This window comes from Psittacula echo, assembly GCF_963264785.1.
Source record: "Psittacula echo genome assembly, chromosome: Z".
NCBI classification, from domain to species: Eukaryota; Metazoa; Chordata; class Aves; order Psittaciformes; family Psittacidae; genus Psittacula; species Psittacula echo.
Genome location: NC_137742.1, coordinates 95,061,935 through 95,089,921, shown reverse-complemented (window position 1 = coordinate 95,089,921; position 27,987 = coordinate 95,061,935). Strand labels below are relative to the sequence as shown.

General features: G+C 48.0%; 1 protein-coding gene across 1 annotated transcript in view; it reads left to right on the top strand.

Moving 5' to 3' along the window:
• Positions 1-2,934: 2,934 nt before the first annotated feature.
• The window catches only part of WTIP (WT1 interacting protein), a gene marked incomplete at both ends in the record, with an annotated part of 80,219 nt that continues 55,166 nt past the window's right edge, over positions 2,935-27,987 (top strand). Inside the window, one exon of the mRNA XM_080638170.1 lies at positions 2,935-4,411. Coding sequence (XP_080494296.1) covers positions 2,935-4,411 — 1,477 coding nt within the window. The remainder of the gene's footprint in view (positions 4,412-27,987) is intronic.

The window sequence follows — 27,987 nt, the reverse complement described above, 5'->3', positions numbered from 1 at the left end:
AGATGGGAATACAGGGATAGTTTGGCCTGGGGCTGCAGCAGGCTCATCTGGATCTGGCTTTGAGGATTTACTTATTGAGCATAAGCTCTCAACAGTAAAAGTAAGTGATTTTTATAATTTGATCCACATTGCTTACTAAAAAAGTGTTTCCTTAGATTCCCCATATTCTCTTGGTCTCCTGTATGATTTTCCCAGGAGTTCATCCTCAACATGCTTTAATGACTTAGGTAGCAAGAGGCTTATCATAGAAACTTGCTACCTGCTTGCAATGGAAGCAATATAGAACCGTGCTGCCTCAAAAGGTGGAAAAAGGGCCAGATTTCTGGCTCAGAAGGGTAGAGCTACAGAAGGACAAGCAGCTCCTGCAGCAGCTCACACTTCTGACTTCATGCAGCATGAGCTCTGCAGTTCTTACTGTAAAGGCAGACATAATGCTTCCATGCAGGAGCACACCAGAAGGGCCTCCCAATATGTCCTACCCACTTCTAGATTAGTAGCAAAGTTATCTAATGTTGTAAAGTTTTTTAAAACAAAACAAAAACTAATTTTTCCTTACATGTGCTCTGACGGACCAAGTCCCCAGGTTGTCCATGACCCCTCCTAGTTTCTCAGGAAGACAATCCTGTAAAAATCACAGTTCAAAGTCTGTAATGGGATAGAGCATCCCAGCACAGGCACCAGGAAAGGCTGAAGAAAGAGCTCCTATGCATGAAGGCAGCAGCTCATGAGACACCCATTGTCCCAAACGAACACTGTGTGGAGTCCCAGGTGGGGTAGATGGAGGGCTCAGGTTAATGGCAATTTCCATGTGCTCTGTGGAAGGAACCTCTCTTTGTTCTTGGTGGGTGTGTGTCCATGCCATGTGGCTAACAGCACAATTTGTGTCTTTGCTGACAGCTTTACCAGAAAGCCCAAGGCTTGAATGGGACTTGAACTACTGCTTTGATCCTGCTCTGTGCTGTGGCACATTTGCTGGGAAGCTTTTGCTGCTGGTCTGTGGGCCTGCACTGTGTTAGCTGGAGCAGGGATGGCATGCACTGGGTCACAAAGCTGCAAGAGGTGCTTCAAGCCATCACACACCTGCAGACTACAGGTGAAATGTAACTTGTCCCACAAGTAACACCTTGTTTAGAAGATTGGCAGAAAGTGTAATGAAAGATGTGAACATATATTAGAAAAGAACACTCGACTCCTAAGATCGTTTGTATTGGCACATGGATGATCACATTCACTGTGACTACCTCTCCCATGTCTAATAGATTTGCTTTTCATGTCTTGCTTTATGTATTTATATGATTTGTTGGATTTCCACTCCCCTGCCACCCCTCCACACAAACAGATTGCCAGTCAATCGCCCTCCACACCTGGGGACATTTTTGAGTACACAATTGCTTTTAATGTTTAATTAGGTATGGTAACAGGATAAAATGTTCTTGGCATGGCACAATGGCTATAGCTCAATATTGCAACGTATTTCTCTCCTCACAGGGCGCCCAGCACCTGGCAGTGTGAGAACATTGTTCAGTTACCCATTGTTAGCGCTTTGTCAGCATTTCTGCCATTAACACAATGATCATCAGGGATTTCAGCCTAGTTGCAATAAAATTAACTGTAAGGTGCTGGTTTAGTACGGGAGTTCTCAGTTCAGTAGCCGTTTTGGGGGTGTCATTTTCTGGCAGCCTTTTTTGTGCATGTACAGATGTAAATGGCAAGCAGCGCTGGGTCTTGTTACCACATCAACAGATGCAGTCCTTGAAAAGTTACACAGTAGCTTGCTTTCTTAAACTCGTGTCAATCCATAGATTGCTTTGGGCCACAATATGTTTATCATATGTCTCAGCACTGCCTATAAAAGAAAACAAGGAGGCTACCTAACTGCTAAGGGCGATTAGCTGCGGTGTGGGCCGTGGGTGCTGAGCGGGTCACCGGCCCTGCTCCGCGGTTACGCACACGTGTAGGTCATGAGCAGCACGGCGCTTATCGCAGCCCCCGACCCCGATGTCGGGGGATCGACGGGAGGCACCCCTTTCCGAGGGTCCCTCCGGAAAGTTCCGGTGAAGGGGCGAGGGCGGTGGAGCCCCCCGGAAAGCGGGACCCCAGCGGCTGCCTCCCCGGCAGACCCGTCCGTGCTCGGCAGCCCCGGAGGCGCTCCGCCAAGCCCCCGGCCTCCCGGTGACAGCCCCGCCGGCCCACGGCTGCAGCGCCCGACAGCCAGCCCTGGGCAGGGGGTCTTGGCGAGTACGAGCCACGGAGAAGAGCTGTAGGCGCGGAGGGGAAGCTGCGCGCAGCGCCTCAGCCGCCCTCTCCCTGACTGACTCGGTGAAAATCATTGTTTGGCTCCAGCATTAACTACATTCCAGCGGGACGCAGCGCCCAGTCTCCTTCCTCGCATTCCTGCCCCACACAAAGGAGTCCCTGCTTCGCCGCGTCCCGCGCTCCGCTCGCCGGGCCGCAAATCCCCTCCGTGCCGGCCGCCGCCTATCACCCGCTGCCCCGGGGGTGCGAGCTGGATCGCGGCCCCTCCGCAAGGCGGCCGGCCGGGGGCGGCGGGGGCAGGGAGCCGCCGAGCGCAAATTCCTCCGCGCAGCGCGCCATTGACTGGACCGAGCAACTTATTTAAGGCTGGAAAGTGACACAGGGGCTCCTCATCTCCTCTCACCGCGCTCCGCCGGGCAGCCCGGCTGTACCGAGCCGGGAATGACGCCGAGGTGACTGCCGCCTCGCCTGGCCGCCGCCTCGCAGCCTCACGACCAGGGAGCCGCGTCCCCGGCACTGCCCTGCCAGGACCGCAGGAAGGGGCTTGCTTTTGGGTTGTTTTTTCCTTTGGTTTTGTGGTGCATTTTGGAGTGGGCTTTTTTTTTCCTTTCTTTGCTCCGGGCTGTGTTTTCACAGAGTTCGTCGTGCTTCCCCCGCGCCGCCGGGCACCGGCCGAGCATGGAGAAGTACGTGGAGGACATGGCACTGAAGGCCACCAAGTTCATGGAGGATCTGTCCCTCTACGAACCCTGCCCGGAGGGTCCGTACGGCCGGGGCGGCCGCCGGGACATGGTGCTGCACCCCGACCTGGAGGAGACCAAGCGGGTCATTGCCGCCCACATGACGGCAGAGCAGCGGGGCCGGAAGATGAACGGCACCGCCGCGCCGCCGCCCGCCGAAGCCTTCCCCGCCGCCGCCCCCTGCGGCAAAGCCTACCCGCCCGCGGCGCCGGGCGTCCCGCTCCGCGCCGCCAACGGCCGCACTGCCGAACCACCGCCGGGCGCGGGGCCGCTGTGCTGCGAGGAGGGGCTGTGCACCCGCTCGGAGGTGGCGCTGCCCTGCTACAGCGGCTTCGCCGACAAGGGCAAGCGCTACTCGGCTGAGGGCTACCGCTACGCCGCGGGCAGCGCCTATGAGGGCGGCTACGTGGCCAAGGGCGGAGGGCGGGTGCCCAGCGCCGGCCCGGACGGCAGGTACGGTGCGGCCAGCCCGCGGGCCAGCCTGGCCGCCTCCTCGCCGGGCCCCGTCGCCGAGCACGGCAAGTTCTCCAGCCCGCGCTCCAGCCTGGGCGGCGCGGCGGCGCTTCCCTACGAGAAGTTCTCAAGCCCGCGGTCCAGCCTGGTGGTGCCCGGCCAAGAGAAGTACAGCAGTCCCCGTGCCAGCCTGGTGCAGTACGACGGGGCTGCTCTCAGCCCCCGCTCCAGCTACGCCAGCACGGCCAGCGACACCAGTAAGCACTCCAGCCCCCGCGCCAGTCTCACCAGTTACGACGGTGGCGGCGGCAGCAAGCCCAGCAGCAACCGCACCAGTGGCATCAGCATGGGCTACGACCAGCGCCACGCCAGCCCCCGTTCTAGCACTGCCAGCCAGTACTCCTGCACCACCAGCCCTCGCTCCAGCTACTCGGACTCTAGGTACGGCCCGCCGGGCAGCAGCGCCGAGCCGGAGGCTGCGGGCGGTGCTGGCTTCGTCTTGGCCAGTCCCCGCTCCAGCCTCTGCGGCCCCGAGGGCCGCGTCGCGGTGGGCGCCACCGTGGTGAGCCCCCGCTCCAGCATCTCCAGCCAGAGCTCGCGGAGCTCCCGCGGCTCCATGAGCGCCTACCCCGAGCTGCAGCTGCCCTCGCCTCGCTCCTCCCTGCTGGGACCCGGCCTGCAGGAGGACGGCGCTGCGCCGGAGCTGGGGGACGTCTACCACAAGATCCATGCCCAGTCCCCGCCGCGGCTTGACCAGCACCACCCGTCCGCTGTCCCCGAGGCCGTGCCCCCCTACGCCTACAGCCCGACCAAAGGCTCCGTTTCGGCACCCAAATTCAAGCTCCCCTACCAGGTGACGCCGTGCCGGGAGAGCGGCCCCAGCCAGGCGGAGAGGCGGCTGGAGGCGCTAACGCTGGAGCTGGAGAAGGAGCTGGAGATGCACATGAAGAAGGAGTACTTCGGTGAGTGAGGGAAGGGGGTGAGGGGCCGCGTGTGGTGCCCGGGCTTGCTCCGGGCCAGGCACCTGCTGGAGGCCCGTTTCGTTGCCGTTCTAACTGTCCAGCTGGTGTCGGAAGGACTTGCACCATAGCTCGTTCCTGGTGTGTGATGCTGTTTTCTATCTAGTCTTCACAGACTAGGCAGAAGATGCCGGGGCATGTGGTGCTTTCCCTTCCACGTGCGGATGGGAGGCTTGTCTGAGATGTTGCAGGAGCGTTTGTGCTTGCAGTGACTTCCGTGTGCCTCCCTTGGTCTTGAGCTTGCTGATAACCTCCTACACCCCTGAGGCTGTGGCGTTTGACATCGTCCTCTCAGCCATTGTGTGATAACTCTTACAGACATGAGTGTGGCTGGTGAAGTAACTTCTAGTGCCTCGTTCAGTAAAATCCGTGTGATAGTTTGGAGTAAGAGTGGAATCCTGGCTTTGTTTCTGCCCGTGAGAGCTTGAAAAGCTGTCATGGGTCGTCATCTTCCCAGGGATGGGAGTTTGGCGCAAGGAGAGCCCTCTGTCCCTGCTGAGGTTAACCAAGCCTGTTGGTCATCTCCTGAACCGTTGTTGCTTCTTCATAGAACAAAAGTAACTTCTTGAAATGAGTGCATGCATTTTGTAGTCACACTAGCTAGGATTAAGCTCCCTTGTCTTTCTTGTTTTGTACTGGGTGGAAAAGTCCAAAATGCCTTTGAAAGTTAATCCTGGAGCATGCAAATACCGCACGGTGGGCTGCAGATAAGCTGGGTGACTGCAGGACATGGGCAGTCCTTGGGAGCAGGTTGTCCCCAGCTTGATCGTGGGATGAGGGCTGTCGTGTAGGGGTGCGAGAGCTCCTGGCAGATAAAGAAGCCTCGGAAGAAGAGGGTCAGTGGGTGAGCCAGGCCCCATCTGTGGCCTTTGAGGGGACACTTATCTCTGTGCCTTTGTGCACTGCCTTCGCGTGGAGGAGCTGCTTCTTAGTGGTGTGTGATAGGAGCCTTTCTGAGGATGGAGTCATGCATTGCGTTAGTTGCTAATTTGAACACAGGGATTCAGACTGTTTTTGGCATAGTGTTAGTGCACTCTGCATGGAAGAGTGTAGTTGCAGGGCTCCTTGCAAGCATCTGTGAGAGGCTTGTAGTGAGACAGACCTGGGCTGATAACTGGAGGTAGCTAGCCAGAGCAGTACCCTCTCCTACTAGGAAAAACCTTTCTGTGAACTGCAGCGGCATCATTTCTACAAGCTGTTGTGCCCAAAGGAAGCTGAACACAGTGCTTTCTGCCACCCTCCATCCCTTGTGGGACTGGTAAGAAAGCTAATGGTCATCCACGGCATCTTTTGCAGGGTCTGGAACCTGGCATGGTGCTCCTCAGCAGCTGAGGACAGTAAGAGTTTGCTTCTGTCTGTGCAGAAGCTGAATGGGAGGGCTCTGTTAATATGCTCACTGAGTGCAGGAAACGCTGCCTTCAGAGTTTCTGTGGTATGCATTGGAGATTGAGAAATAAGATGTATTCAGAGTAAGAAACAAGCTTGTCCTGAGGCTCTGAGCGGGGTTTTCAGTGGTCAGGGGAGCTGCATGTGTGATCAGCAACTCCAGGAGCAGTACTGGGGGATCTGTCGCGGTTGGGTTTTTCCTAATTTATAAGCATTTGCCATTTTCAGGTGTCACTACTTGCAGGTATATTCAGTAGTAACATGTTCCAGCATGCTGTGAATGTCGGCAGATGTGTCCTGTGTAGGATCAGCAGTAAGCCTGTGCCTTTATGCCTAGGGAGCATATGTACCAGCTGCTCTGTGGGTATTTGTTGTAGCAGCACAAAGACTGCGGCTGTGACTCATACTCTGGAAGCAGCTGAAACCCAGAAAACTGGGGTTCTTTAAAGGAGAAAGTTGGTTTGTGTGAGTTGTTGAGGTTTTGATAAACCCTGGTGGGCTTGATCCTTTTTAGTTCAGATCACACATGCAGGTGAATGCTGACCTTCAGCTGAGCAAGCACATGAGGGCTGGCAGGAACGGCTGCAGGCTGATGGGTCAAAGACAAGGAAAGTGATAACAGGATAGGGAGAAGTCTGTACCTGGGAGGGTCTTACACAATGCTGATGAAAGGGAGCAAGGAGAAATGCATTGGTTGGTGTAGCAGCTCACACATATTACAGCTGAAGTCTTTGCTTGTGTTCACTCTCTTGGTGCTGGTGCCTGGCATGCCCTGAAGGCAGTAGTGTTCTGTGATGCATGTGGAGAACCAAGCATTGAGCCTGAAGTCTAAGAAGGTAGAGGGAACAGAGGATATGGTTTAATACTCCTTAATAAGGAGATGGTGTAATACTCCTTAATTAGATGAGCTCAATTGTCCAGTGAGTAAGTGCTTATAAGAGGACACTGGTAATTTCAGTGTTCTCCCCTCTTTCCCCTGTTGCCCCTCCCACTCATACCCACTCTCCCCCAAAACCAAAAGGGGGCAAGGAATTGAAAATGAATTGAAAATTTGAGCAGTCTTTGAAACTGAGGTCAAGTGACTAACGGGAGGAGGAACAACTCTACCCTGTCTTCATTCTGTTTGGGGTTTAGTTTGAGTGTTCCCTAACCCTGCTCATGGTGGCAGTCCCTGGCTGCTCTTCCACATCTCACTGCTCTGCTTCAGTAGGAACCTGCAGTCTGGGGCAGATAAATAGGTGATGGAGGGCATGTGTAGGGTCTGAGCATTGAAGAGGCTCTGGGGGAACCAAGTAGCGTGCAAGCCAGCAGGTCTAAGGGACTGATAGCTGTCTCTGCCCATGCTGGTATGAATGGCTCTGAGCAGTGCTGTGCCGGGCGCTTTGCTTTGCTGCCTCACCTTCTCCATCCTCCCCTCTCTTCCGGCAGGCTTCAGCGCATCTGTAGCGAGGAGGAAAACGCCCTTCCGCAGTTGGTTTAGTCTGACTGAAGATGACAGTGCCGCAAAGGAGCGCTCTGCATCTGCCCTAACCCCAGTTGCACAGCTGCAGGGTAGCGCCCTGCCACTTCCAAGTGCTCTCGACAGCATGTTGCAGCCACATGGGCGCACTGATCTTGCAGGATATGGAGCTTGCAGGGGAGGAAGGGAAGAGAAAGGGTTGTCCCGGGCTGGATTGGTGAGCTGCTCCCATTCATCCCTGTCGATGAGGTGTCTGGAGCTGACCCGAGGGAGAGGGTGCAAACAAAGAGTTCCTAGAAGCGGAGACTGTTCCTTTGACAGCTGGATTGGGTAAAGCTTGTGGCTGCTTCCTATGCAGCCCCAGCCCAAACTGCCTCATCCTCTACCCTCTGAGACCTCCTGCCTGTCCCCTGTCTAGGTACTGACAGCTTAGTAATGTGCTTCGTGTAGTGGCAGATGCTGAAAAGAGAGGTAATAAAAGAGTATTTTCACTTGCTTTCATAACTATTCTCAGCTGAATATCTGTATGTGATGAGGTGAATTGCCAAAGTTGTTTCAGGGATACTTTGAATTGAATGTGCATCCTGAGGTGTCAACAGGACATTTGTGGGTGTTGGAAAGTCATCAGCTCAGGCGCTGTCTTAAATCCTATTTTATCTGCAGAATTCTTCAGTCTGTCTACATGTTGAAAAAGGCAGTTTAAGGCAAAAAAACTGGCTTTTGGCATGGTTATCCACATCAAGCAGTCCTTGTGGGACTGACTGTAAACCTCTACAGCTTGTCATCTGCTGGGCAGGGAAATGTCATCATGTTGAGCAGTCAGGCTGATTTGGCTGTTGCTTTTGAGCAAGATCTCTGTATGTCCTGTGGGTTTGCTGGCCTGTTGTCAGGAATGGAAGGAAAGCCAATGGAGGGGTACAGGCAGCTATCGTGTGCTCCTGGCAACTCCTGCTGTGCTGCAGCCATCGTCCAACAAGGGCTGTCAGCTCATCATGGTCAGGGTGGGGGATCCAGTGCAAGAAGTTACTGGATTGTCTCACTGTCTGGAAGTAAAGAGGAGATGGAAAATGCACTGTGAGAAAAGGAGGCAGGGAAAGTGTGGCTCGTTTCCTGCTTGTGCAAAGCCTAGAGAGACAAGCAGGTTTGCAGTCTTGCTGGCACCCTTTGGTACCCCCATGCAGTGCCCTTTGTGAAGGTGCTCTTCTCCACCTCTGCACATCAAGTGCCTTCCTCCTCACTTTGTGGTAACCTCACCCCCTTACCTCCCACGTCAGATATGCAGGATACAGCAAGTTCATACCACATGTGGTAGTGAGAAACAAGCGTTCCCTTTGCAGAGAGTTGTCACCCTTCTTACTTTATGCCTTTGTCTGACCCTTCTGTATCCTGAAGGAAACAGCCCCTTTCTCAATACCATGCGGGAGATTTACCAAGCGAATCAGGGATCAGTTATGTCTTGAAAGGAGATGCAAAGTCTGGATCGTGTTAATAATATAGTCACCTGGCTAGCAAAAGTCCACTGTTATCCTAGCAAGTAGGCTTGCCTTCTGAGAGCTCCTGGATCTTTCCAGAAAGCCACCCAGTAGTACCAGCACAGGGTTTCTTGGAACACCACCAGGAAATGCTGCTGATAACATCCTGATGAAAAGCCTCTGGCCTGGTAGGTAGATGAAGGGAAGAAATAGATTCTTAGACCCACCAGGACCTTTTTGCCCTTTATGTACATAGTCATCCCTGCAAATCTGGATTGGTTTTTGGGCCCTACACTATGCTTGTGAGTTAATTTTTGTGTGTACAGGTTGGTAGGATGGGGAGATGTATACGCAAGTGAGATCAAAATTAAGACAGACAACAGTGGTAAGTCCCTAGAAGCTGCATTGTTTAGAGATGAAATTTAAAAATCTGAATGGAATTTAAGTGAGCTTGCAGTTGGTGACCAGAACACTTGATGCATTTGCTAAAGTGTTTTAAGCTTTCTTTGTGAAATATTAGATCTTTTCTATTTCCATGAAAATAAAGGCAACAGTTGATAGATCATACTGTGTGTACCCCTGTGAACATTGTGCCTGGTGGCTTTTGAGCACAGGGCAGTAGAGTGGAGGGATGAGCCATCCAGCTCTATGTATGTGAAGTAAAGGGGATTGTTATATGCAGACTGCATGTGGAGAAGTAAGTCTTTTGGCTGTTTCAGAGAGTCTGTATCTTTGTGGAAAGGATACTACTGGTTTGCAAGGGCTGAGTGGAGCCTGTGTTGCAGTTTGGCTTGGAGCATGCTGTGCGCCTGCTCGTAGCAGACCCAAGGGGCTGCTGTGTGAAACACTGAGCGATTCATTACTTCTGCTCGGGGTTTCTCAGGGCTCTGTCACAAGCTCCAAGCCAGGTCTGTATTGCATTCCCCAAGCAAAAGCTCTCAAATTCCCAGAAGTAACATCAGGCTCTTAAATACACCCTTTCCTGCGCCCAAAAATCCCTGTCAGGTTTGTAGCCTTAAGGTGGTCAGGAAGACATCCTAAGTGAGATTAAAAGCACAAAAATCATTCTCCAGCAGTTCAACTTGTATTGTCAGCTGTTCACCTGCCCTCTGTGCCTTCTCTTCCACAGAGATTTATGGGCGCAAATGTCCGAGTTTGGTGTTAAATCATGCACTGGAAGTTCATACACGTTGGGGTGTGAATTGAGAGTGAATAGTTTAATGGATGGTTGTAGGTGGCTGCTGTAGGTTGCAGAGTAGGAATGTGATGCTGTTGTGAAGCAACAGGTAACTGTCAAAGTAGCTGAAGTTACAACGTGTTTGAAGTTGATGTTTCATAGTGGAAAATTCCCCTGAAGTTCTGTCACTTTTGTGTCATTTACATGTGTTAAATGTAACTTCATGTGCTCCTGCTGATGGCTTGATGGCAGCAGTGAAGATACTGGTCTAAGCTGAAATCCTTAATATCCACAGTTAATAAATTAGGATCTAGATGTCTCTGTTACAGCCATGTGGATACTGGATGCTTAGAAAGCCTTCTCAAAGGAAAAGTATTTGCCAAGTACTAAAATGATTATTAAAAAATGGGGAAAAAAATCTGGCACAGTAATTTCCAGATGTTTCAAAGGCTTGTTCAGCAATGGAAAGGAAAAAAAATATAAAACAACACAGCAGTGGTAAGTCAAACAGTTCTACTAAAACTGAAACAATTGCAGAAAGATGGTACATCTAGATTAGATAAAGAAAGAAGTTCTTACACTGTGTTCTAGTGCTGAAGCACTGGAACTCACAGGGGAAGGCCACTGGAACAGCTTGCCCAGATAAGCTGTGGCTGCCCCATTTCTGGCAGTGTTCAAGGCCAGGTTGGATGGGGCTTAGATCAACCTGCTCTAGTGGAAGGTTACTCTGCCTGCAGCAGGGGGTTGGAACTGGGTAAGCGTTAAAGTCCCTTCCAACCCAAACCAGTTTGGGATTCTATGAAATCACTGTCACTGGGGTGAAGGTGTTGGGATCCTGTGGGACCCTGCTACCTGGGTCTCCTGCATCTCTGATGGAAGAGGAGGTGCAGCTGCTCCTGTGGTCTTTTAAAGTCTGTGCTTTCTCCTGCAGCCTACCTGAGCGTAGTGGTTCTGCAGTCAGAATTAGTTGTAGGCTGGAGAAACTAGATTTCTCTTAGAGTATAATGTGGTGTTTGATTTTTATGTCCATCCTGGACAAAGTGCCTCCTCTCTGACAGAGCTGGGAACATATTTTAATTTTAAAGCAAAATTTAAGCAGCAAAAAGGAAGAAATGCAGGAATGTGCATGGTACCTGTAAACTTTATTTAAAAAGGCTTGTTTTGGAGGGCTACATTCAACTGCATGAAAGGATCAAGTCCTGACAGGATGGAGGTGCATGGGGCTCTGATGTGGCATTGCTTGGAGATGCTCCAGGGGTGTGACAGATCCATTGGCTCGCAGCAGGATTCCTGTTGGCTTATTTGGTAGCAGGAAGGACTAGCCTTCAGATCTTAACAAAACTAGCAGATGTGCTAACAATTGACCAGAAAATGCCATTATTTAGCTGGACGTATACATGATTTTTCTCTGTGCCTGTGTGGATGCTGTCTCTGGAAGTAGATTTTGTCCCTTTTTTCTGTATTGAAGCAGATATTTCTGTTGTGTGGTATGTGTTACCTGTTTCTATTAAACTTACTGTGGTGTTTTAATTCCTGATGAGCATAGCCGTGTTTATTACTGTGCTGTGATACAGAGGAGCACAAGAAAAGGGCCAAGCAAGTCATGTATCTCTTCCATCTGGAATATATCACATCATCTGAAACTTCATTGCTTGTTTTTTTGGAGCAGTTTTACTAAATTTCTAATGTCACATTTATGTGTTCCAGCAGACTTTTAAGAAAAGGCCTATGACTCATTAAGGAAAAAAACCCAGCATCCCAGAGCACAAACACTCATTTAATGCTCAGCTGAGGACTACTGTGAGTATAAAACATGTTAGGGCTTACACAGGGGGACTCAGCTGGGGGCCAGGATTTATTGCTAGTGACATCTATTTCCAAATTTGAGATGCTGGAAAAGCTCCTCTTGGCAGGTTTGCACGAAAACCTGTAGGCAGTTGGGTTCAAACCTCTGTTCCGTGTTGCTGGGGCTGTGATGGTGCATGTCTACTGACAAGAGCAGCTCAGCCATTGTAACCCAACCTAGATGAAAGCCTCAACCCTCCCTGCACCTGAGATTAGAGAGCAGCAGTAGCAGCTACTGCATGGTTGGAGGAAGGGATGTATTGGGCTGATTTGGTAGGTGCTGCCCACTGGGGTTGGACTGGCATGGGGTCTGCTGATGGGTGCTGCACGCTGCTTGCATGCTGCTTGCATGTGTGAGAGTTTTCCCAGTGGTGAGGTTTTGGGAGCTCAGGTATCTAACAACTGAGTTCCTTCAAGTGCCAGGGATGAGAAGTCAAATGACTTGAAGAGGGATTTGAGTGGGTTGGAATAACACTACCAATACCGAACGCTAGATCTGGGGGAGATGGTTAATTCTGAAGTCTCTAATTGCAGGCAGCAGCACTGAAACACAGCAAGGTTGCTGTGAGAGTTAATGTGTATATTTGTGTCAGGAGAACTGCAGGGAAGGCAGCATGTAAACACAAAGAATATTAATACCGCATATTGGCATGAAATAGTCAGGGAGTGGATCAAATGGACCACGAGGAGGCATTTTATAGGTTATAAAAGGTCATGTCTGGCTGAATAAGGCATGTTTCTGTTCAGAACATGTTTATAGCTTTTGTGAAGGGTAGATGTCTACTGTGGAAGAATTGCTGGGGACTCTCGGATGCTTTCCTGGCCATCCAAACATTAATTTAATTGGTGAACTGTTTCACTTGTGACACCACAGAGCTTCTGGAAAATGAAAACAAGATGTTTTCTCCCTTTTAATGTGGCCGCTTGAAAAAATTGGAAAATTTCAAAGTTAAAATAAAGAGAAAAGCAATTTCTAAATGCAGTTTGACACTTGCGCACATTTAGATGCTTCAGCTCACTTGGATCATGTTTCCTGTGGTCTGTGGAGACCCTGTGGCCTCTCCCAGGCATGGGAAATACCCTTTTGTTCTAGTGGTCATTGCATAAACCTTTCTCCTGTGCTGGAGGCTTGTCCCCAAGTGTATGCAGTACAGGGAGCTGGGATCCCATGAGTAAAGCTCTGGGGCTGGAAGCTGAGTGGTTCTGCTGTGCTTTCTAAGTCTCCTCCAGGGTTCCGTGTGTGCTGACAGTATCAGCCTGTGGGCTTTCAGGGAGCAGGATGTAGCCGATTGGAAACCTTTGTTAGTAAGGGATATCTAATGAGATAGGGAGAGAAGTATGGTTGGTTGTTACTGTAATACATCAAGCACTCACCTGACTGAATTGAGATGGCTGAAGTCTCTGCTGCTGTCGCTTGATTCAGTTTCCTGGCCTTGTGGATGTGACACTGCCTTCTGTAATGTTAGAGCAGTTTTAATGTCTTTTTTTCCTAGTGTGAAATTCCTACTAAATCCATTTGTTTGGGCCAGGTGATGAATGACTGGGAAGTAATCACTAGGGAAATGGTTCTGAGCAAGGGGATACTGAATAGATTTTGCCACTGTCCATGGTTTCCTCTGCTCAAAAAAGCATGCTGACCAGGCCATGTGCTGCTGTCTGCTGCCCTACCTGTTCTTGTCATCAACATGAAACACAGCAGGATCAGACCCAGGGTCTCTGTGGAGTGTCTCACCTGGCATTCTTCTTTCCACTTCTCCATAACTAAGCTAGTTCAAAGAGAATATTGATTAAAAAAAAAAAATAGTAATGAAAAAGGGAGAAGAAGCAAAAGATTTTGGACTCCAGCATCAGCTGAGACAAAACAACTGTTTATACCAGACAGCAACTTAAGCATCTCAATTCTCAGGTGTAGATGGGGGAAACAGGTAATTCCTCAAGGGACAAGGCACAAGTTCTGATGAATGGCTAATAACTGTTGCAGCTCGCTCTCTGCCAAGCTGTTATGTGAAAATTCTCTGCAATTGGTGGGTTGCCCACTTTTAATCAAAGCCACGTTTCCCAGATCTAAATGCTCAGTAGAAAACAGAGCTGCACAACAATGTGTTAGAGTCCAGATTTTGAGCTGGTTTGAGAAATAAGCATGTAATTTTCTGAAGTGTAAGTCTTCTAAGAAGAGCAGGTTGGCTTGTTGTAGCTGTTCCTGGCTAGAGCAGGGCAAAGCCTCTGTGATACAGCCCTGGAAAGCAGCAGTGGTTCACAGCAAGTGATGTACTTGCTCTGGTGGAAAACCCCTGCAACACAGGCGCAGACTTAGTGACTTAACCCAGGAAGAAAACCCCCAAGACATCTCACAATGAAATCCATTCAGGGTATTAACTAAGTACATTTTTATTTAGAAAATGGAATACTTATCTGATAAATCCAGACCTCTGTCATTCATGACAGGCCTGGTTAGGTCACAGGGGCATGTTTGACTTGGTTTTGACAGCTTGTAGTCATCTCTAGTTGTTTTTATTACACCACAGAGACCAGGGAGTAAGTAAATTCATGTCTGTGTTTCACCCTTGCCATGTTTCTCTTCCTGGCCTGCCAGGCTGCCCCTGCACCTCCCAGAATATATCCACTGTAGAGCTGTGAGTATATAGCTGCTTTGAGCTGCGGCTGCAAAAGCGACCCTGGGAGCTTAGTACCTTGACAGATAGGCACCAGATTCCAGCCAATTGTGATGTAAATAACAAAAAGCAGGTGGAGTTAATGGTGTGAAAGAGGATTATAATGCTCTGTTTAGTCCTGCTGACCTCTTTCAGCTTGTACAAAGCCAGCTATTGCCACTGTGTTCCCAAGTTACTCTGCTTGCTTGCAGGAGACAGGTTTATGGAAGATATGTGTGAATCCTAGGAATGCAGAAGCTGGGATCCCACCATCTTGGGGCATTGAAATGCCAGTGAGAAGAGACTAGATCCAGAAACTGAACCTGACTTTTCTGTGTGTGTGATTTTGGTAGGGTGAGGTACAGGTAGTGTCCAGAAGTGGAGTTCTACATCCTCTGCTTTTCCTCTACTTGTTGTCTTCTGTTCAGAACAGAAGTAATTTAATAAATGACTTCTAATAAATGATAATAAAAATATCACAACCTAAACCAGAAGAGGTTGTACAGAGCAGAGGAACATGGGTGATTCATGTGACACCCATTGCCTCTGATTTGCAGGTAATTATAGAGAGCTCCTTGATGCAGTGTGTGCTGTGAATGAAGCTGGAGTCTCCAGGTACTGTTGCCCCTTTGTTCCTTTTGATGCCTTTTATTTGCAGCAAAATAAAAGGTCCTGCTTATTGATACTTGATGATTTTCCCTAAAATGTTAGTGTCCATCAGATGTTGATCCAGATGCTGTGTTACAGATAATTAGAAGAAAGCTTCCTGTTTTGCTTTGCCAGGAAAGAGACCCTCCTAGTCTTATTTCTGTATCTTAGTTTTGAGGGAGACATTCCAGTGTGAGGTTGGTGAGAGTGGCTGTGCTGGGAGGTGTTGCCTGGTCTTGGAGAGTGGTTCAGGGCTTCCCAATAGCAACACACTCAGCACGTGCAGAGTAGGTCACTGCCCAATTCAGAGAAAGCAGAAAAACCAAATCCACTGCAGGTTTGGGCTTGGAGCTTTGAATGCAGCAAGGGCAGGCACAAGGCAAGGTTTGCCTCTTGCTGTAGTTTCTGGCAAAGTGGAGATGTGGCAATTCACTCACCAAATCCCACATTGCCCTAGAGCTTCAAAGAGCCCTTGTGTGGGGTTCAATGACTTGAGAGTGCCAGACCACGCTCTTTTAAAAAACAAAACCAAGAAACCACCCTGGCGTACAAGGAAAAGGGAAAAGAGAAGGGGCAGCTTGGGTTAAGCTGAAACAGTCTTGAATACTGTGTAAGAGCAAACTGCTGTTACTCTTTTGGGAAGAGGCTTTCTCAGCTCCTGCTCCACACCTGGGAGGAATTCAGTCTGGTGAAGAACCAGTCCAGAAAGAGGTGATCCCCGGAGGCTGATTTGCATTTATTCACGAAGAAGATGCTTTGAAGATGCTCCAAGTGCAGACTTGCAAATCAGTTTCCTGGTGTGCCAAGTGTGTGAAGCCCTGCCTTTTCCTGCTGCTGCCTCTGTTCCCCACCTTGCTGGGCTTTGCCTGCTTCCCCATGGGCTGGTGGGACGGGAGAGGGGGGCAGCTCAGACCCATCTGGCTGTAGCAATGGCTTGGCTTTGGCTGGGTCACTTGTGTCTAATTTATTTCTAAGCCTCATGGAAGAGAAAAGTGCCACAGAACACCCTAGCTCCTGAGCTTAAGGCTGAATCTTGGACTCCTTTGTGGGCAGAACTTCCTTTCAAATTACTGGCTGTTTTGCTTGGTTAAAGATGGTCAGAATTGGGAATCATGGTCTTAGGTTGTCGCAAGGTCAGAGAAAGGGTGCGTTGCAAGGTCTGGAGTCTTTAATTATTTTTTTTCTGACAAAGTACCCCATGAATAATGAGTATTGGCTTGGAGCTTTTTCATTCCCAAATAGCAGCACAGTGTGTCTGCTTGTGGACTTTCTAACCCTGCTCTGCAGGTGGGATGACAGAGGGGCTGCTGAAGGCCACTGTGCCTGGATAGAACCTGGCTGTCTTGTCTTGTGTTGTGCCTGGGGCTTTCAGCACGGAGCTGAATCCCACCCATGGGAGCTGGAGGTCAGGGGCAGCAGTGCTAAAGGAGCAAGGGTCGGTTCTGGGGTGCTGCTGCAGGCACACAACCATGCACAAACATTAGCTGGACCTGAAGGCACAGACATCAGGGTAACAATTGATAGAAGAATTTTTCCCTTCTACATCTGAGTATCTCTTCTTCCCACTCGCCCAGCCTGTGTGGTTGGGTGAGGATGATGTGCCCACTCACCAGCATGTGCATTTGTGGAGCTTTTAAATTTGTGTTCCTAATCAATGTGTAAAACACAAGAGGCAACTTTGATTCAAAACAGGAGAGGGGGCTGCTGCAGAGAGTTTTAGCAAATATGTGGCAATATTTGCCTAAATTTTTGAGAAATGTTATTACACCTTTGTTGCGAAGCTTATGCCTGTGGATTTACACACACACACATTTTCCAGGCTTTTGCCATTTCAAGGCATTGTTTCCAGAACTGCCAGCATCAGGGCTGAGCTGAAAGTGGCTATAAAATCACTTTGGTTTTAATTTCAGCTGTTTTCATTTTGAGCACAGGAACAAGTCATAGGGGCATTTAGGGGGAATGTTAGGTCGTAAGCTTTATTTTGCTTATATATGTTTTACGTTGGATTTGGACTGCAACCAAACTGCAGTGAGATGGATGGGAGTCTTCCCTTTTCAAAGGACAAGAAGTACACACCCATGTAGCAATCATTTGTAAAAACATCTCCCTAAACAGAAGACATTCCTGTTTTGAAGAAGGATCAGCAGCTGGGGCCTGCGTATGCTGCTGGTGCGGGCTCAGTTCTGCACATATCATTTCCTTCTGTAATGCTGCTGTTCTGAAAAAAACAGTTACCAGCCAGAAAAAAAGAAGTATTCAATAAGCCTGTGAACAAATTGTAGTTTGAATTTTTTTGGACTATAGTTTGCAGCTTCTCACCAAGCAATTGACTTAAGAGAACAGAGTTAGTGTTGTCTTGGAGTCTAAGTCAGGGTAAGACTAACTCCAGGATCAAGTGTGACAGTTTAATTATAAATAGCTGTATGTTTTTATCCTGTGGGTCAGGGCATAATTTTTAAGCCTGTGGTGGGATGGTGAGATGGGGTTGTTCTGTGCAGGCTGGAGACTGGAGAGCAGTGATCCTAAAAAGGAATACAATATTTTGAGTTTTCTTTCCTCAAAATGCTCCAGGATCAGGTAATAAAGAAATGGTACCAAGTAGTGCACTGGGCAGTATCGTACAGAGGAAGAAGAGGCTGGAGGCCAGGGGGCACCCAGTATTTCAGGTCTGACCTGAAGGCCCTTCTGCTGTCAACAGATGCTTAGGTAAAGAAGTGGGATACTTGTCAGAATGAAAACCTTAAACTCAGTACTGTAGAGGAACGGGGCCTTTTTTTATTATTATTATTCTTATAAGATGCAAGTTTCTTGGCAAACTCCTGAGTGATATCACACATCTTTACAGCAAGTCTTTTGATTCAAGGGAAGATCCTGTGCTTTCCATGGCAGAAACTTGCATGAGCCATTCCTGTCAGCCTGAGTCATTGATACCACTGCAAGATAAAAGCTATGGCTCCCATCAGATGAAGACCAACGGGGAGCAAACATCTGTAGTGATTACTTAGTTTTACTTGCTTGCTTGAAGAGACATCTCTCTTTTTGGCTATGATGGAAGACAACCAGAGAAAACATTTTGTGACTGATACTAGATTGAAACAGAATGTTTTAATTGAGAATAAACAATGATTCCTTCTCTGAAATGCTCCTCTGCAGAAATGATAAAATCTTTCATCTTTGAAAGATACCAGTGAGAGAAGTAGGGGATGTGTCGTACCAACTCTGAACTTCACTCTTAATCTTACAGAGACAGCACAGTAGAGAGATTCTTCATTGATTTAATAAAAGCTACCCTTATTTTTATGAATATAATTACTGAAGAGGCTACATTCATCTGGGAACAAAGGCTTTATTAATTAAAAAAAAGTGTGGGGGCAAAAGTAAGTGCAGTACACATACACATCCCCCCCGCCAACAAATACACCAATTCTTTTAGCTGGTTTTCAAGAGAAGTATTATGGGTTGTGGGTCTTTCTTAGGGAATATTTACAAACTTATTTATTAGTGGATACAATGAAAAAAGACATTCCAGAAGGACTTTTCTGCAGTTGAGGGAATGGTTGCGTTACGTTATGCTGCCATTGATTTAGTGTGAGAAGGAAAATCCCAACTGAGTGATTTACACACTGATCCTGAACGTTTTGATTAAAGGTCACTCAGAAATGCACTTAACTCTAATTTGGACATCTGAAGAGAATCCACTGGGGACTTAAATCTCTAAATAGAAGTTAAAGGTATAAATATTCACAGGTAGCTCTTTAGTTACCCATGTCATTTTGTTGTGAATTTAGTTAGGGAAAGCTTTACTTGAAAACTGAAGTCCAGTCTCTATGAGTACCTACAACAGGGCAGAGCATTCCTGTAGACTGTCCTGACATTGGTTATTGCATATAAAAATTTTGTACCTTACTAACTGAAAGGAGTTTGAAAGTAGATGTACTTTATATAGGAAGAAGAGAAAAGGGATCCAGGAAAGCCGGTTGATGTTTTTCAAGGATTGCTGTCTCCAAGCTCAGGAACGGTCCATCGTGATGTGCAAGAACTCAAGCAAGAGTGTCAGGAGCCCTGCAAGGATGAGCAAGCAGCTCCAAAGGAAGAGATGAAAAGGAAATATTAATGTATAAGAGGTGAAAGCAGGGCCAGGTGACCTGGCAGGAATATAAATATCTGAGCACGCACAGATGGGGTCAGGAGAGCCAAGGCTAGCCTGAAGCTGAATCTGGTGAAAGATGTGAAGGTCAGGAAGTGCTTCTGCAGATGTAGGAGCAAGAGTGAAAATGTGGAGCAGGGTACTGGGTTGTTCTGCGATAAGAAGCTTGGTGAGTAAAGGGAGAGCAGTGGATGTTGTTGATCTTGGCTTTAGCAAAGCTTTTGATACTGTCTTCTGTAGCATCCTTCTAGCCAAACTGATGAAGTGCAGGCTGGATAAATGAGCTGTGAGATGGACCGAAAACTGGTTAAGCTGCTGGACTCAGAGCTGTGACAAGCAGGGTGAGGTTAAGCTGGAGGCCAGTCATTAACGGTGCACTTCAGGAGTCAGGACTGGGGTCAGTACTGTTTAACTTGCTCAGTAATGACCTGGATGATGGGACAGTACACATCTAGCAAGTATGCAGATTGTACTATGCTGGGAGGAGTAGCTGACATATCAGGTGGATGATGTGTTGTCATTCAGCAGGACCTGGAGAAACAGGCTAACAGGAACCTCATGAAGTTCAACAAAGGGAAGGACAAAGTCCTGCACATGGAGATCAACAACCTTGTAAAATGGTCTGAGCTGGGGGCCCACTGACTGGAAAGCAGCATTGCAGAAAGACCCTCTGGGTTCTACTAGACCTGAGCCAGCAGTGTGCTCTTGTGGTAATAAAAACCAACACCATCTTGAGCTGGTGTTCAGACCCACCTGTCTTGGGTCATGGGAATATCGAAGCGGAATGTATGCCCTGGATTTCTGCCTGGGAACTAGGCGCCCACATGCTCTGTCCATGCGCTGCAGGTCATAGAACGGTTCCTCAATGTCTGGGCAGCTTGCCCACAAGAGCTGTGTGTAAACAGGGGACTGCAGGGCCTGAAGGGTTGGAGTGAGTTGTGTCAGCTTCTGTCAGGTAGGTCTTGGGTGGGAGAGGTGCCAGCTCTCACCCAGTGCCTAGATGAAAGGTGCTGCTGCTGTGATGTGAGCCTATGGGGCAGCTCAGGTCTTAGCCAGTCTTCCCAGTACGAACCCCTCTGGTGCCCACTTCTCAGGTGAGCCCTTTCAAACTTAAAAGGCCACAAAACATGTACCACATATACCATAATCAGATGTGAATTATCTTCTGTTGCTTTTGTCAAGATCCTAATCTGAACCACTGCTTTAGTAGCAGGGAAGGTATTTACCACTGACATTGCACATGGGGTTTCCACCAGGCTGTGTAATGGTGGATGAACAGACAGTGAGGTTGAGGTGGACAGGGTTACCCCTCTTTATCGCTCCTCTTTATTGATGCTCTGTGTTTTGCTGAGTATTTTAATTAAAACCAGATAAAGGAACATTTTTCACACAGTTTCCATTTTTTAGTGATTTCACCTGCTGCTGAAAACTGCATGAAGACGTAACAGTAAGTGAATGATGTCATAGTATCATAGAACAGTTAGGGTTGGAAAGGACCTTAAGATCATCAAGTTCCAACCTCCTTGCCAGGGGCAGGGACACCTCACACTAAACCATGTCACCCAAGGCTCTGTCCAACCTGGCCTTGAACACTGCCAGGGATGGAGCATTCACAACCTCCTTGGGCAACCCATTCCAGTGCCTCACCACCCTTACAGTAAAGAACTTTCGCCTTATATCCAATCTAAACTTCCCCTGTTTAAGTTTGAACCTGTTACCCCTTGTCCTATCACTACAGTCCCTAGTGAAGAGTCCCTCCTCAGCATCTTTGTAGCCCCACTTCAGATACTGGAAGGCTGCTCTGAGGTCTCCATGCAGCCTTCTCTTCTCCAGGCTGAACAGCCCCAACTTTCTCAGCCTGTCTCCATACGGGAGGTGCTCCAGTCCCCTGATCATCCTCGTGGCCCTCCTCTGGACGTGTTCCAACAGTTCCATGTCCTTTTAATGTTGAGGACACCAGAACTGCACACAATGCTCCAAGTGAGGTCTCATGAGAGCAGAGTAGAGGAGCAGGATCACTTCCTTGTAGACCTGCTGGTCACGCTCCTTTTGATGCAGCCCAGGATACGGTTGGCTTTCTGGGCTGCGAGCGCACACTGCAGCCGGCTCATGTTCATTTTGTCATCAACCAACACCCCCAAGTCCTTCTCCGCAGGGCTGCTCTGAATCTCTTCTCTGCCCAACCTGTAGCTGTGCCTGGGATTGCTCCGACCCAGGTGTAGGACCTTGCACTTGGCATGGTTAAACTTCATCAGGTTGGCATCAGCCCACCTCACAAGCGTGTCGAGGTCCCTCTGGATGGCATCCCTTCCCTCCAGCGTATCAACCGAACCACACAGCTTGGTGTCATTGGCAAACTTGCTGAGGGCGCACTCAATCCCACTGTCCATGTCACCGACAAAGATGTTGAACAAGACCGATCCCAACACCCATCCCTGAGGGACACCACTCGTTACTGGTCTCCAGCTGGACATCGAGCCATTGACCACAACTCTTTGCGTGTGGCCATCCAGCCAGTTCTTTATCCACCGAGTGGTCCACCCATCAAATTGATGTCTCTCCAATTTAGAGACAAGGATGTCATGTGGGACAGTGTCGAATACTTTGCACAAGTCCAGGTAGATGACGTCAACTGCTCTGCCCCTGTCCATCAGTTTCGTAGCCCCATTATAGAAGGCCACCAAATTGGTCAGGCAGGATTTCCCCTTAGTGAAGCCATGCTGGCTGTCACCAAGCACCTCCTTGTTTTTCATGTGCCTTAGCATGCCTTCCAGGAGAATCTGCTCCAAGAGTTTGCCAGGCACAGAGGTGAGACTAACTGATCTGTAATTCCCTGGGTCATCCATTTTCCCTTTCTTGAAAATGGGGGTTATATTTCCCTTTTTCCAGACATCAGGAACTTAAAGAGGACTGTCACGAGAGGAATGTCAAGAGGAATAAATGCTCCTTTTAGCTGCTATGAATAGAGGCTTCTCATATCAGTTAAGACTTTACAATTAAGAGAAGATTACACATTTCTGTTATTTTTTAGTCAGTCTCCTAAGACATAAATTAACTAACCTTTCACCACTTTGTATAACCATTCAAAATGGAGAAGGGAAGTTTGGCTGATAAATTACAGAAGATCACATCTATTTGGAGATATTTACTGTAACTAAAAAAGTGGAAAATCACTTTCCTAACCTTGTGGCCTTTTCTATCTGCTCACGGTTCCCTGGTTTTGCAGTTCTTGATTTTCCTTTTTGCTGCCTCTAGAAAGATATTTAATGAATTGTCCTGGAGGGGTTTGCTCCACAGCTGTGCTTAGCTGTATTTTTGTAAGTGCTGCAAAAAATTTACCCACAGCTCCTTTGCTGCCTGATGCCTGGGGGCAGTGGAGATGATGAGTTACTAAATGAGTGATGTCTGAGTGGTGGGATGCTTGAGGGGATGGTGAGGTGTTGAGAGGGGAGAGAAGAGCATCTCGCTTCTGGTTCATCACTTTGACTTGAGTGTGGCATTCAGCTGCAGAATGAATGGAGTCCATCTTCCAAAATTCAGCTTAAAATGAAGGTGCCTTGCCATCTTGGCATGGAGACAGTGAGCAGAGTGAGTTGGAGCAGACACTTAGTGCTGGTTTTGGGAACAGGCCTCCTGTGATGTGTGGTTGGGTCTCACAGTGCTGAGGGCTGGTTGGCAGCTGCCAGCATCTGTTTTATGAAGACCAGACTCATTAGGCACCAGGGCACCAGTGCTATACAAGTGATCGTTTTGAAAGATAAATCCTTTTATCCTTTCAAACAAACAGCCTCTGACATTAGCCATTGGGGCTAAACTATATTTCACTGTTTGCATCTCAGTGCCAAGTGCTATAGCAGGACACGTGTTCTTTAACAGCAGCAGCTTAGCACTTCAGCTAAGCAGCTGCAGGTTTCTCCCTTAGAGGGTTTGGGCCAGGGGTTTGGCTGCAGGTGCAATGGGCAGGTTGCGAAAAGAGCAAACGATGCCAAAACCTCATTATAGTCGGGGTTTGCCTTTTTTGCCATGTTCTTCTTGAGATAACTCACTCATCAGTGTCTTGCACTTTTTTTTTTTTAGCTCTGTGCTCAGCTTTTGCAGAGCAGCCAGGCACTTCTACCGCTGGTCTGGCCTTGAGAATGTAAAAGATGTGTGGCAAAACCCCAAGTAAGCATGGAGCCTGTTAACCTGGAGGATGGTTATTTCTAGCTGGGAAACAGTCTGCCATTGAGTGTGTAAGCTGAGTCAACACATACTACTTATTGAGTGCTGTTGACCATACCTGTTTCCCACTGTCTTCATCTGAGAAAACTAGCTCTACTCTTTTTTTTTCTTCTTCTAATTTTCCAGCCTTTTATACCCACTTTGTGTCAAGATAAGTGAGACAGGGACAAAGCAGGGGAGACGGATGGTCCCAAGTGTGATATTCATGCATTTCTGGATCATTCCTTGATAACAACTGGACAAGGATCAAGTGTATGTTCACATTTGTCATATTAGCCAGACAGATCACATACCCTGAAGTTCACGCCAGCTGCTGAGAGCAGACTGTTACCTGATCCAGCAAAAAGTCAAATCAGTCCAGACAGATGATACCTGACCTAGCAGACGTCCTGCTAATATGAAGTTAACTATCAGTAGTTTACACTGTGTAGCATCTTCTGTACAGTACCAAGAGTTGTAAAGGCAGATTTATTCAGTCATTGGAGCACACCTGCTGCAGTGCTACTGCCCATCTCATTGGAAGGGTTGCTTTGCTATTGAGAAAAATAAGATCTGTCTACTCCTATGGGTCTGAGCGGTGCTGGCTGGCCACAGCTGCCCTAAAGAGCAAGTCACTGAAGGTGAAAATTGAGCTCAAGTCCTTTCATGGTCCTTTCCTCCTGTAAGAATCAGTGCAGACAGGAATCTGACTAAGGCCTGAAACAGTCGCCACTTGCCTGCCTTAGATATGCAGTGGAGAGCTGCTGAATACATGGGACTGCCCAGGTCTGAGAAGCCTCATTTTGCTATGGAAATTGTCAGTGTGCTGATTTTCTAATTTTTACCTTCCCCTCCAGTTGGATCCATAAGAAGGACATGAGCCTATATATGTATATATAGCATTTACTGTTACTGTTTCCTGGAGGTTGGGGAGGCAAAATCTGAATATCCTGTTTACGTGCTGTTAGTGCTGTATTTGACCAGTTGTCCTAAGGGCTTTCAACTTGCTAGATCGAGACAAGCTTTTGTTATGGTCTGAGGGTCTTCTGTGTTACTGGATAGAGGAGTGTGGCTGTTTGCACAAGGCCTGAGCACTTCTCTGGACTGAGCCTTGCAGCTGCAGAGAACATGGCTTTTTGCTGCAGCTGAGGCAGGGAGAGTGAGGCTTGCCAGGCTAGGTACTTCAGAACTAAAATATTTTGTGAGCTGAAGGGAGAAACCCCTGAAGTGTTCAAGGCCAGGTTGGATGGGGCTTTGAGCAACCTGCTCTAGTGGGAGGTGTCCCTGCCCATGGCAGGAGGGTGGAACTGGATGAGCTTTAAGGTCCCTTTCAACCCAAACCAGACTATGATTCCTGAAGGATAGCCTTACAGGAAGGCATAGCCCTCCTCCCCATGTTCTAAAAGCATCCTTGAATCACTTGACTTGCAGTGACTGAGAAAAAAACCCCCACGTTCAGAGGGTTTAAGTGACAGGTTTTAAAGTAATTTCTAGCTTTCTTTAAGTAATTCAGTCTTTCTAAATATCTTCGTATCTTACCTACATATATGCATGCTTTTGTTTAGGCAAACCTATTTATATGTCTGGAAATGATAAAGAACCTCCATGAGGCAGGTGAGAACTACTGAGCCAGTGCTGGTAGCACCTTTGCAGGGTGGGTAGTGGAAATGTGGGGCTGCTGTGGACATGTAGTGTTTAGGTACTGCTTGTGGCAGCAGCTGCTGAATTTATAACCAACGTGGTTACCTAATGCCGTGCCTTTTCCAGACTGTCATGCATGTTCTGGAAATGAACCGTTATCTGAAAAAATGGAGAAGTGCACCTGGAAACTTTTAGACTAGTCTCCTTGTTTAATCATGAACCCATTTTAAATATGTCAGGGAGGGCAGCTGTAATAAATGACCTTTTCCTGCCATATATTAGAGTGATGACTCATGTGCAGTGTCAGGAGAATGTAATGAAAAGTCTCTCCAACTTGACGTCTGTGCAGTTGAAAGCTTTCGGGTCTGACATGCCGTGGAGCACAGGGTATTTGGACTGCATTGTTGGTGCTTTCAGTATCACTGCTGTCACCTGGTTGCACAGATATTTTTCTAAGCCGAAGCATTTATATTGATTCTGTCTTTTCCATGTCATCTAGAAGGCTTTTTGTCTGAAGACCACACAGGTGTCAGAGGCTCCCACAGAATACTGAAAAGAGCCAAGACACAGAGAAGCTAAATGGTTTGCTAAAGACAGCTAAGAAAATCAAAGCTGGAAAAGGGGGCTGGTACAGTAGAGTTGCTCACTGATTTTGTACTGTTGTGTATATAGGAAAATCTGCTATGTCTAGATAAATAGATTATTACTAATATGTGGTATCAGCCTGCACAAAGGAAAGGTGATGAAAATACAGGCTTTAAGTACTTTGTTTATTGTTTACTTGCTGTAATAAAATTGTCTGCAAACCTGCCACTGGAAACAGCTTGAATAAAACTTAGCATGTCCACGTTTCAACCTGCAGTATGCCAGAATAAGTCTAAAACAATGGCACGGGCAAGCATCTCATCCCAGAGCTTGCTTAATCTCCAGTTGGTGCAACTTGCAGAAATTAAAACATTGGTAGAAACTGCAGTATCTATGTTAATTAAAACCCAAATGTTTTTGTGTGAGTGCATTTGCAACCTGATTTTTTCTTTTTTTCCCCCTGAGAAATCTTCTCTATCACTGTCTGTGAGCTGCCACTTCTTCTGTTGCCCATTCAGTGTGAAGGTCTGTCTTCTTTCTCAGCTGCAAGTACGGTGGGGCTGACTGCCCCTGGAGCTCTACAGCAGCCTCACAAGAAATTTGCGCAGCAGCACTGGGGAGGCTTGGTTGTTGGTGTTAGATTTTTCTCGACTGAAACTGGGACCTGCAGGAGCATTGTTCACGTCTGCTGTCTGCGTGACCTATGTGTGTGTGTCTGTTGGGCTTGCCTGGTGACTCTGGATAGGATGATGTATCCTTTGCTGCTAGAAGTTGTACAAGCTCAAGCTTTTGCTGGCCTAGCCTATTTTCACCTGATTGCTACATCCACCGTGCTAGAAATCTCACATTCCTACACTAGGCTGAGTTATGTATGCAATCACATATAATTCCAGGCAAATTAAGGATGGTTTGAGCTGAAAGGTCGGGTTGATGCAGTCCCTTTGAGCTGTATGAGGATGCTTGTCCACAGTGAGAGATTCAGATGTTCAGCAGCAGAGGGGCAGTAGGACATGGAAAGGCCTTTACAGACACTGTTTCCTTCCAAGTCATTCATTCCCAGTGATGCTCTGCTTTACCCCTGCAGCTGATTACTAATCCCAGTAATCACAAGGTTCTTCTAGGAGCAGGATTTTCTCGTGTGTCTTTTTGTGTCTTTTTTTTCCACCCTTTTTTTCTTTTTGTCAGTAATTCAGTTGCTAATGTTATTTGCAAGTCCCCTTGTGCTGTGTCTGTCAGCTTGAGCATGAACCTTGAGCAGTCAGCTGAGCTCTGAATCGTGGACAAAGCACCCAAAAGTGCCACAGACGATAAAGCAGCCACGAGAACGACTCCGTCTTCCAGTTCATTACCTCAGTAGCAGAAGATCTTTCTACAAATGCCAGGCGAGATGTATAAATCATCCTGGAACTGCCATGCACTAAATCAAGAAGCAGAGAAATGAATGAATATTTGTAAACCAAGTGTCAGTGTAACTAAAACACGGTGCAGAACAACAGGCCTGTGATATGCCTTGTGCCGTTGGGAGGCTCCACAGCGGAGTTGGAGATCCACACAAAGGGAAGTTACACAGAGGCATGCCGGCTGTGGCTGAGGCAGGATGAGCTGTGTGCAGATAGCGTCAGTAATTTCATGGTTCAGAGCAGTAATTTCACGTACTGTATGAAGCAATAAGCGTTTGCTGTGCTAGTTTCAGGCTTTTGCTGGGCGACCAGGTGGATCTACTTGAATAGTAAGATAATAGTAAGGCTTTCAAAGCCTTCCAGTTTCCAGCAGCTGCTAATCAGAGCTGATACCAGCTCCCATGACATCTCCTGCTTTGCAGTGTTGCCCTGGAGCTGCTGTGGCTTAATTCACCAGCACAGACATGCCCTGGGCTCCTAGCTGTGACAATACAGAGTCAGGGAGGGTGGTGTTTTAAAGTTGTTTCTGCAGCCTTCTGTGTTCCAAACTCTTGCCCATCACCTCATCCTACAAGAAGGTTTCTGACAAAACAGTGCAGCCCATGTATTTACCAAAGCAAGTGGGAATAGTTTGAGGCTGAGCCTTGCTGGCAGCACCAAGTCCTTAGTCAGGCAGAGCTCAACTCCTGTGTCCTGAATCAGCACTGTCACCTTTAGAACTGATCCCAGCACCTCCCTTGGTGGCCATGACGTCTCCCAGCAGTTATGTCCTATATGAGCCAAAGCCTTGTTAAGCGATAGGCAGAGTGGACATAATTGAAAGTTATTCTAGGAACTGGAGTTAGAACCTAGAACTTGCTTCTGCAAAACTTCCAGTGAATGTGAACTTCACTGTATTTGTAACCAAA